The 11500-nt window shown below is 37.3% G+C and overlaps 1 protein-coding gene across 11 annotated transcripts in view; it reads right to left on the reverse strand.

The window, feature by feature from the left end:
- Positions 1-3161: 3161 nt before the first annotated feature.
- Positions 3162-11500, reverse strand: part of HP1BP3 (heterochromatin protein 1 binding protein 3) — a 37180-nt gene continuing 28841 nt past the window's right edge. For 10 of the 11 annotated variants that reach the window (XM_081817649.1, XM_081817648.1, XM_081817644.1 and 7 more), the window contains 4 exons: positions 8912-9071; positions 7395-7506; positions 5423-5536; positions 3162-4966 (listed from right to left, as the gene is read on the reverse strand). In XM_081817649.1, coding sequence (XP_081673775.1) covers positions 4672-4966; positions 5423-5536; positions 7395-7506; positions 8912-9071 — 681 coding nt within the window. In that variant the 3' untranslated portion in view covers positions 3162-4671. The other variant, XM_081817654.1, reaches the window with a different exon arrangement.

Raw genomic sequence — 11500 nt, forward strand, 5'->3', positions numbered from 1 at the left:
AACATGTCCCAAGGCTAGGATTTGAGAATGTCCAAGTACTTATACAGTGTCCAAAACACAACTTAGGAAGGCCTAGACAACATTCCCCAGAAGTCCAAGACCTAATTGTAATAGTTCTTAACAGACTTAAGCAAACTTCTAGAAGCAAACTTAATAGGTTTCATCTCATTTCCAAATCCTCTCTATTCTTAAGTTCTTTGTTTGCCACGAACAGAACACAGAGTCCCCTGGGCTGCAGGGCAGGAGGAGAATTCAGAAGCCTGAAGACAGGAGACACCAGAGCAGAGCAGCTAGACATGGCTCTGCAGAGAGCCTGGGTTTAATTCTGGCTTTGCCATTTACTATGACCTGGCGCAAGTTTCTGAACCACACTCTGTGCCTTAGTTTCCTCTTCTGTAAAGTGAGGTTAATATACAATCACCATCTCATAGGGTTGCAAGGATTAAATGAGATAATATATGTACAGAGCCTGACTTGTAGAAGAAATTCAATTAGTGTTCACTATTATTGTCACTATTCTTATGTTAACAAGTCATATTTATAACTACACTTCATTCAAGGCACCATAAGCAAAGATTTAATATCAAATAGTGTTAATTACACACTTATATACAGTATCAAGAGAAAGAGAATTGCAATTTTTGAGGAAAATGGGAAAGTACCTTTCGAAGCTTCGACATACCAGTCGTTGACAAAACTGATTAGGAACAGTTCATACTAAGTGAATAAATGTAAATCATCAAAGGTAGAAAATTTCTCCAGCGGAAAAACCAGTGAAGAATCTCTTGGAAAATGATAGAAGAAAATAATATAGAAATAAGAATGTTAGAGATTAGTTTTGTAAGAAAGGCAAATTCAGTGCAGAGAAGGGATACCGGCTAGTGATCTCTCATGGCTTCTAGGCATATTTTTGTTATGCATTTCCTAAGCCAAAAGCTTCAACAGTTCTGGTTCTTTAGCTTCAGCTCTGCAGAACCGAGTGGCCATCTGTTCTACCACAAAAATGCAAAACAAACTCTGCATGCTGGGAAGTCATGTCAATCAGAACCTCTGGGGGAATAGCTTAATAATGATCTTTTTTCCAATTAAGAACAGAATTTCTTGTCATGGAAAAATTAGAATTTTTGCTTAACCCAAAGAGAAATAAATTAATTTTGTAGGTTTCAAAGATGAGAAATCTCAACAATAATCCTAAAATTTTAAAGTTTTTCTTAGTTGGCTCAATACAGCAGTTTATGAATATGGCTGGCTTCACCTCTTTCTCCTGATCCATCAGGATGGCAAGAGTTATCACAACCTGAGCAAGAATTTCATAGGTTCTTTACAGTAGGTACAAAAATCGGTTAGCAAACCTAGACTAGGGCTGACAAACTTTTTAAGATAGGAATGATGGAAAAAATGTTAAAGGTATTGGCGTATTACCTACCTCTTGTTTTCATGTAATTTCCTGGTTAATTATACCCAAAAGACGTGATTAAAACATACATCCGTTTACTAAGATTTACATTGGACCAGGCTTCCTTTAATTAAGTCCATGTGGATGTAGAATCTATATTGAATGCTTTTATCATATTACTAAGAAAAAGTCTCCACATTTTTTTTTTTTGCAATGGTAGCTCTTCCTTCTCATTCTGTAGGTTAAGAAGTTGACAGTCTCTCTCCCAGTACTTTGAGATTTACCAAAGCTAGTTTGTAGGTGGGCCTGGGTGGCTCAGTCGCTTAAACGACTGCCTTCGGCTCGGGTCATGGTCCCAGGGTCCTGGGATTGAGCCCCGCATCAGGATCCCTTCTCGGCGGGAAGCCTGCTTCTCCTTCTCCCACTCCCCCTGCTTGTGTTCCCTCTCTCGCTGTCTCTCTCTGTCAAATAAATAAAATCTTTAAAAAAAAAAAAAAAAAGAATACATGAAACACTGTAAATGAACTAAGTCACTAACAGAACTGAAGCCACTGGTCCATGCCAGAAGTTGCTGGGATTACCTCTTGAGTTTCCTGTTTTCCTTTCTGTAACATGGAAGTAAAATTTAGGTGTTCTGCTCCTTCAGAATGCCTGGAAGGGAGAAAAACCCAAACATTCCTTTATATCAACGTAAGTAAGGTACATGTCTTTGATGATGGGGATTTTCACTGAAGAGTTCAGTGACCCTTTTGTCTTTTCCTTTACATGATTCTGAAGCAAGGACAGTTTTGTCCTTACCTGAACTTTGTGAAGTTAACACAATGTCAGAGTTGGAAAGGATCTCAGATGATTTGGTCGAAACTTACCTGATGCTGGAGCACCTGATGTACAATATAGCCACCAGGTGACTGTTCGGGTTATCTTTTTAAAAGTGGTATCGTAAAACAGAGAAACCAACCGAAATCCTCCAACTTTTGACCCCAGAAGAGTACGGAATTCTTAGCCCAGGTACCCAACACCCAAAATAAGAAATTATTACCTGCCAAATAGCTTAATAGAAAATAGCAGTAGGTCTGTGGGGTTTATCAATCCTTTGGCAGTGCTGTATTTTTTTTCCTAACCCAAGGATATATGTGGACATTAAACATAAAAAACTGGAATCCATGATCTTAAAAACAAGGACCTTAGTAAAATGCAAAATGATTTTTTTTAAACCTCTTACTCATTAAATAACCAGGTTCAATATGTCTAGAAACATCATTTGCCATCCATATAAAGAATTCAAAAGCAAATAAACTGGAGCTTGTGTTTAAAAGGAAGATGGGGAAGTGCTGCTGGCTCAGTGAGCAGAGCATGCAACTCTTGATCTTGGGATTGTGAGATCAAGCCCCACACTGGGTGTAGAGATTACTCAAAATCTTTAAAAAAAAAATTTTTTTTTAAAAGATTTTATTTATTTATTTGACAGAGACAGCGAGAGAGGGAACACAAGCAAGGGGGAGTAGGAGAGGGAGAAGCAGGCTTCCCGTGGAGCAGAGAGCCCGATATGGGACTCGATCCCAGGACCCTGGGACCATGACCTGAGCTGAAGGCAGTTGCTTAACAACTGAGCCACCCAGGCGCCCCAAAAATTTTTAAATTAAAGAAATAAAATAAAAAGGAAAATGGATGGCAGCATTGAAAGGAGTAGAAAAGACTCAAGTGAATGCAACTTCGCTACTTCTAAGGATATACTAGAAATTTTTAAATAGAAGCTACAGTTCAGCAGCTTTAAAATTTCATGTTTATTCATATTTTTCAAAATATATGTACATAAAAAAAGGAAGATTTACAACAGGAAAGATTGCCTTACATGCAACACAGATTCCAATGAGCTCATGACGGGATCACACATGATTATGGATCTACTTCAAGCCAATCTTCTCCAGTCCAGTTCGCAGCCACACACTGCGAGGCTGCAGATAAGATCCCAGGAGACAATCCAAGTGGAATGAATCAAACAAATGTCTTTTGCCTCTGGCAGCACTCAAAGGGGCCAGAAGGTGTACACCAAAAAGTTTAAGACAATTAAAATGTCAAGTGCCACAGGGAGGGTAAATGATAACCGGAAATCAGTTAATTCCCAAGTAGAAAGCTAGTACTATTGAACACAACTGCACGATACTAAAACAAATACAAATGAAGGTTAGGTAGTCGGGCTTCATTTGCTTTTTTTTTCTTTGTTTTTTTTTAAATATCCCAAAAAGGAAGCCACTTGTTTGATATCAAAAGTGCTGTGGAAAGAAAGGAGGGGGAAAAAAACCCACAGATGAATCTGGAATTTAGTTTATTTTAGCAAATTGTATGTTTTTCCACCTTAACATTTCTACATTAGCAATGATGTAACTCTCCAACATTTCCTTATAAAAAAGGCAAACTGGAAATGACAACTCATGCTCCAAATATTAAAAAATATATTTAAACATTTGATCAAGAAGATTTTATATGTTTTGGTTTTTGGTAACATGGGTGACACCAGAAATCACAAATTCAATATATTCCTGTATTTCCCCTTCAGTCAAAAATCAAGTATGTGGAGGGAATTTGTGCTTGCGGTTGAAGGAACACAATGCCCTGGGCCAGTGAAAAATACCTGGAAATTGACCAATGTGAAAGTAGCCCAAAGGAGTCACAGGTTTTCAGAACTTCATGAAATCATAACGTTTTTTGGCTTATTCCCAAAGCTAAGATGTCTCTGTATTTATATAATTGGAGAGAGAAGGTTAGTGGAGTAGTTTCATAAATAAGATTAATTATTATAGCTATAACTGGAGTCTCCAGGCAGAAAGCTTTACAATTCAGTCAGTGCTATATACTGCCTCTTTTTTATTTCCAGCACCTGACCAGCATCCTATTCTTGATGCTTTCTACAAATATAAAAATCTTTGCAACTGTTTAGATAAAGCTGGAAGGGGAAAAAAAAAAAAAGTCAAAGCTGACCATAAAAGAGGGTTGGGGTGGAGGGAGAAAAAATGACAAGTGTAGATTATACAGTTCAGGAAAATCCAGAGTTATAGCAGAAATTAAAATGACTGAGGGAAGGGGCAGGCACCAAGAACAGCACCTAAAGCTAACAAATGCCTAAATTGGTTTATTTATATTCCCTCCCCACAATGTTCATAGGGGAGGGAAAAAAATGTAATTTTAAAAGCATCAAAACTAAAACAAATGCACACTGACCTTAGAAAATAAGATTCTGAATTTTATCATGATACCCTTTTTTTTTCCTATAAAATTTACTTTTTTGCTTTGAAAGATTTCTTCATGTTGGATTTGCCCTTCCCGGGCAATTTCACTTCCTTTCTCACACTGGCTGCAGGCTTCTTTGAAGAGCCACTACTAGGTTTCTTGATGACTGAGGATGAGGGTCTGGCTTTCTTGGCAGGAGTTTTGGCCTTAGGAGGGGCTTTCTTGGGCAGGGGCCTCGCTTTCCCCCGCTGGGCAGCTGGGACTTTAGGTGCAGGCTTGGACCCTCTCTGCTTCACGGATGCAGCCTTCACAGATGACTTAGCTGGGGTTTTCTTCTGCAACCTGTGAGAACCAAAGAACAAAGGCCATCACTTAGTACTTGAGAGATTCACTTTGCCAGGATGACCAGATATTTTGCCACAAAAGATCTAGCACAGATAAAAAGTCGCCTATGTAAAGGATAGGAATGTGATTATTTTTAACTAGAGCCTTTACTAAAATTGTATAAAAATTCAACCGATTCAATGAAGTCTATACATAATTCATGTTGTTTTTACTAAGAAAAAGTGGGATTATTTTTCTTTGAATAACCAACAAACTATGGATATACATACAGTATTTACCAAACGGTAAATTACATATTCACAGGGCTTCCTAAGTTCAAAGTCCCTGAATTTTCAAGAAGACAAGTTCAAATGCTACACAAAGAACTTTCTGAGAGGGATCTTGAATTAAGTCGCTATTATTATTACTGCCATTTTTAGCTCTAAGGTAGAAAGGCCTCCCACAAATCCATACCTCCTCTTAGGTGGAGGCTCTTCATCGTCAGAGTCTTCTTCTGAGGAGTCATCCTCCTCTTCATCCTCATCTCTTGAATCATCTAGCTCTTTCTTTGGAAATAGAACTCCTGGGCTATGAAAGAAAGAAGGAAAGAAAAATTAGGTAAAATCAGGTCAAAGAGAAGTTCCACACAGGACAAGGGAGAAATGTGAACCTAGGTGCTCTTCCCTGGACATTCCACTTCTTCCTGCCCTTCCAAATGCTATGTTACAAGTATCAGGTTACAGTTTAACTTATTCTGAACACACAAAGTTATAACAAATCTATAAAAGTCCCAGGCCATACCTCATTCCCTTCCTGCTACCATTTAATAAAACTGATTCTTAATCATTGACTTACTAAACAATTATTTAAGCTCCTGATGTGTGTCCAGCACTGTATTTGCCACTGAATATATATATAGCACTGAATTGTCTATAAGGCAGCAAACAGATTGCATAGCAGTATACATTTTTTGCCCTAATAATACTGGCAAAAGACCTCGAAATAATATAAAGGCTGAATCTCTTCAAAGTTTTAGAGAAATTCAGCAAGGATTTTCTAATTTTCTTTGCCCTGATAGAAATATTGATCCCATTGATTAATAATTGCTTAAATTATAACATTTTATTTTTATTTATTTATTTGACAGAGAGAGAGACACAGCAAGAGAGGGAACACAAGCAGGGGGAGTGGGAGAGGGAGAAGTAGGCTTCCCGCCGAGCAGAGAGCCTGATGTGGGGCTCGATCCCAGGACCCCGGGATCATGACCTGAGCCGAAGGCAGACACTTAACGACTGAGCCACCCAGGTGCCCCAAATTATAACATTTTATATGCTTGACTTTAAGATTTTAATGTTTGAAAAATTCAAATAATATGCAACCAAGCAACACCTACCTAGACTTGTGCACAAGGTACAATATAAGAAACTACACTATACTCTTGCTAAAACAGGGTTTTAGTGGTACATGTCATGGCACTTTACTAGAAATGAAAGTATAAGGCCATTGCATGGGTACACAGGACAATGCTGGGCCCATAGGAGGTGCTCAATGTATTTTTTAGTGCAATAATAAATATAGATAAAAAAAAGTTTTCAAGGAAATGGCCCTGTCTCTATAGTATGGAGAAGGCAAATTAGGATTCTTGGAAGCAGCCAATGCAATGCTCTCCTTCCTTGAATGATGGGCAATTTTTTTTAAAAGATTATTTATTTGAGAGAGAGAGAGTGAGAGTAAGAGAGAGCATGAGCAGGGGGAGAGGCAGATGGAGAGGGAGAAGCAGACTCCCCGCTGCGCAGGGAGCCTGACACATGACTCAACCCTGAGATCATGACCTGAGCCGAAGGCAGATGCTCAACCAACAGAGCCACCCAGGTACCCCGAATGATGGACAATTAAAACATACCTAACTCTCTAATAGTCTTCTTGTCATTATCATTTACTTAATAAAGAAGGAATGAACATAAAAATAGCCAAGGATCTCAAAGAATTCAATGCTTGATTTTCGGAATGGATGGCTAACAGTAAGCTCTGGCAGGATAGCCAAAATCTCCCCATTCTTACATGAAAAGCTTTTACTCTAACACAATACTGCCTTAGTAGGGGCACCTGGGTGGCTCAGTCAGTTAAGTATCCAACTCTTGGCTTTGGCTCAGGTCATGATCTCGGGGGTCATGAGACCGGGCCCTGAGTCGGGGTCCATGCTCAGTGTGGGAGTCTGCTTGAGATTCTCTCTCCCTCTCCCCCTCCTGCTCATGCTCTCTAAAATAAATAAATAAACCTTAAAAAAAAAAAAACCCACCCCAAAAAACCAACAGTATTGCCCTAAGTAGTCTTTATTTTCAAGTAGAACAGTAATAAGTTAATAAATTAAGCCCAAGCCTGTAACCTAGAATCAGATTTTAAATTTACAATGACCAACACTTCACATTATGGGCTAGGTGCTTACCTGGGATAATAGGGAAAACAGAGCTGGAAGGTGCCACTAAATCCTTTGCCAGAGATCTGTTCCATCCACCCATTCTTTTCACATTTCTGCAGAGTTTTCTTCAGCAAATGCACTGAACAAAAAATTCAGAAATGAAGAAAGTTGTTTTTCAATTTGATAATTCCCTCAACTACAATCAGTTATACATCAATTTACTGTCCTGTCAAAATACTAGTTGACATGTGCTAAGGGAATTCTTTGTGGTCAAAAGGATTAATAATTCACTTAATTAATTAAGTGCCCATAAATTTGAAAATGTTAAATTGTCACAGCAAGAGACTTTTAGAGACCACTAAGTCAAGTTCCTCATTTCACAGGAAGGAAAACAGGAGCCCAGAGTGGTGACTTGCCTTACAGTGGCACAAAAATGATTAACAGCCAACTTAAAACTAAATCTTTCATCTCCATTCAAACATCCACTGAATACCTATTTGTACTAGGAAAATCATCTAGGAGAATATTGATAAAGATCAACAAATAACAGAACAATACCGTGGACTCTAAAGGCCTCACTGATTCTCACCTTTCATACAAAGACACATCGAAACTACATTTTATGGTGATTCAGTGTCCAAAAAATAGCTGCAATATCAGTGAAACAGAAAAGGTTAATAACCAACTTCATCTTCTCTTGTAATACTCAACCAAAAGGGAAAATCATGAAATGGTCTACAAGGGTCAGTATACACAGTAAACACAACACGTATCTTAAGGAAGGAAGGAAAGATAAAAAAAAGTCACACACAGCAGTTTTCAAAGTAACGTATGAAAAAAATGACCAGAGAGCATTCTTCCTTAACATTAAAAAATGCATACTACATATATGCTAAAGGTCACTATTAAGATGTCAAAATTACTTTTAATTAAAATGATACGGTCTAGTTTGCACTTTGTTACTTACTTATTTTCCACATTCCTTGCCCTACACCACTATGCCTAAGCTAGTAGCTCACGGAGAAAATACCCAGCCTCCCTCAGTCGTATGTGACAGTGCTGCCAGGGTGAGGCTTTTCATCTCCAATCACCACCTGACAGAGTAAATACACTTTACTGAAAAAAAAGTATTTTCTTTTTCAGGGCTTAAGGCAATGAGAAATAACATAAGTCGTATTTAAAAACACCAGCTTGGTTTCAAGGTGGAATCAGATGTTTTAGTAAACATTCAGAAAGGCAAAAAGATATTATATTTGAGAGGTGTTCTGAATCAAGGATTTATCTAAATTACAACAAAAACAAATATGAGAAAAACCTTTACAGCAAAGTAAAATCAAATCCTGATCTTCAATAAACATTGTAAATTAAGGAGAAGCCTTGATCATTTGTTTTTCTTTTTGTAAATAATAAATTTGTAAAGTTGTTGTTCCCTCTTGGTTTTCACAGTCGATACTTAATGCTTTGTCATTAACAGCATAAGCTCTAAAATTTTTCACAAGATAATTCCCCTGATCCTAGTTAATGCACACAACTCTGAGTCTTACTTTGATAGTTAGAATTGGTCCCTGGGTGGTTCTCGAGGACATACTTCTTCAGAGCAGTGGTGGAGCAGGTCTTCGGCTCATTCATGGCAGCAATGGCAGACAAGATTGCATATTCCATCAGGCTTCCACCAAGCAGGGGTTTCTCCCCTGATTTCTTCAGCTGTTTTCCAAGGAGGAAGAGAAAAGCATCAAGACAACACTCTCCCAAAGCAGGTCAAGACAAGACTCCTCTGCACCAGGTGGGTCGGAGTTCCTGCATTAGCACAGATATGTTTTACAATAAATTGTCAGGTTAGGGACTTTCTCTTCCCACTCATCAGGTATTCAATCTGACTGAGGAGTCCCAACCCTCCTCTGGATATTTCCTCCTTCCATTTACCCCTCCATCCAACCTAAAACAGCAACAGCTACCCTAACTCAAACAGAATAACAGCTCTACCCCAATAAGCAAGTTAACTTGTTAAGCAAGTTATGCCCCAATAAATAAGATACTTTTGAGAATACTTCCTTTCTCTCAATCTGAAAAATGCAGTAGTTAAAAAAATAATAAAAAACCTTTTTAATCCTGTAAGGAAAATAGCAAAGGAAAAGTTTAATAAATACTTAGGGTATCATACAACAGAAAATTACATAGCATATTCCAAGGACAAAAGGATGGGGAACAAAGATCAGCACCAATAAGCAAAAAGGGCAAAAGAACAAACTCAGGTATGGTCTACAACAGAGATTCTCAAAGAGTGGTCTACAAACCCTATGGGGTTCCTGAGACTCTTTCAGAGGATCTGCAAGGTCAAAACTATTTTCATAATAATACTAAGACGTGATGTGCCTTTTTCACGGTGGTGACATTTGCACTGATGGTATAAAAGCAACAGTGGGTAAAACTGTTGCCACCTTACCATAAATCAGAGGAGACACAAAAATGTACCAACAATTACTGTATTCTTTATTGCTATGCACTTCTGGTTTAAAAAAAAAAGTCAATTTCACTTAGGAATGCCCCTGATGAAGTAGCAAAAATTATTTTATTAAATCTCAACCCCAGTGCATGCATGTCTTTTTGTTATTTTATGGGATGAGATGGGAAGAACACATAAAGCATGTCAGCTGCATATAGAAGTATGATGGTAGTCTCAAGGAAAAGCACCCCCAGTGATTGAGTTGTGAGCTGAACTAGCTGCATTATTCATGGAACACCCTTTTTTATTCGATGGAACAACTAACAGATAAACTACAGTTATTTAGGACTTGGGCATCTGGTAGACATTTTCTTGAAAATGTATTAAAAAATCCTCTCCCTTCAAGGAAAACTAACAGTATTTGTTACCAAGCATAAAAAGCAATTTTTTAAGAAAAATTTTAAATCACAACACTTGTATTTACACCATGGTGAGCCTGGTAATTTCCTAGTACTTAAATATTGTTCTGATGAGGTCAGCGGGTAATATGTTACTTTTGTTATTGTTTGATGAAATGTGATAATATTTTAATAACCTGCATAATTCAGTGAACCACTATTTTCCAAATGATCATGTAATGAAATTATGCATGGTTAGAAGATCCACTCAAAGTTCAAGACCAGAAGATTTTAAGGCAAGAATACAGAAAGTTCACTGATACAGTCTCAGATTCTACATGGCAACTAACCTTTAAAGAATTACCACACAATCAGTTAATGTAATACACTATTATTAACAGAATAAAGGACAAAAACCACATGATCATCTCAAAAGACAGAAAAATCATCTGACAAACCCAACAGCTGTTCATAATAAGAATTCCCAAGAAACAATAGGGGAAAATATTTTCTCAATCTGATAAGAGGCATCTATGAAAAATCTACAGCTAACTTAATGGTGTAAGACTTGATGTTTTCCCTTTAAGATGGGGAACAAGATAAGGATGTCTGCTCTCATCACTGTACTGGAGGTTCTAACCAGTGCAATTAGGCAAGAAAAAAGCAAAACACCTAGATTGGAAAGGTAGAAGTAAAATAGTCTTTATCTGCAAACAATATGACTCTTTATGCAGAAAATCCTAGGGAATCCACAAAAAATCCTAAGGAGCCTACAAGAAAACTACCAGAACTAGTAAATGAGTTCAGCGAAGTTGAATCAATATAAAATCAATAGACAAATAAATTACCAATAGACAAATCAATTATTTTTCTATACACTAGCAATATCTAAAAATGAAAGTATTTCCATTCACAATAACATGGAAAAAGAGTAAAATACTTAGGAATAAACTTAAAAGAAATGTAAGACCTTTATACTGAAAACTACAAAATGCTGCTGAGAAAAGTTACTAAATAAACAAGATAGTCAGTGTTCATGAACTGGAAAAGTCAGTATTATAAAGATAATGATTCTTCCCAAATTGATATATAGGTTCAATGCAATCTCTACCAAAATCCTAGCTGGCTTTTTTGTGAAAATTGACAAATGGATCCTAAAATTCATATAGAAATGCACAAGACCTAGAATAATCAAAACATTTTTTAATATTTTTTAGTATTTCCTAGTTTCAAAACTTACTGCAAAGTTTTCAAAGTTGTAGTCATCAAGACAGTGTGATCCTGGCATAAGA

Source organism: Leptonychotes weddellii, chromosome 4, assembly GCF_054177405.1.
Source record: "Leptonychotes weddellii isolate Sample4059 chromosome 4, ASM5417740v2, whole genome shotgun sequence".
Taxonomy (NCBI): Eukaryota; Metazoa; Chordata; class Mammalia; order Carnivora; family Phocidae; genus Leptonychotes; species Leptonychotes weddellii.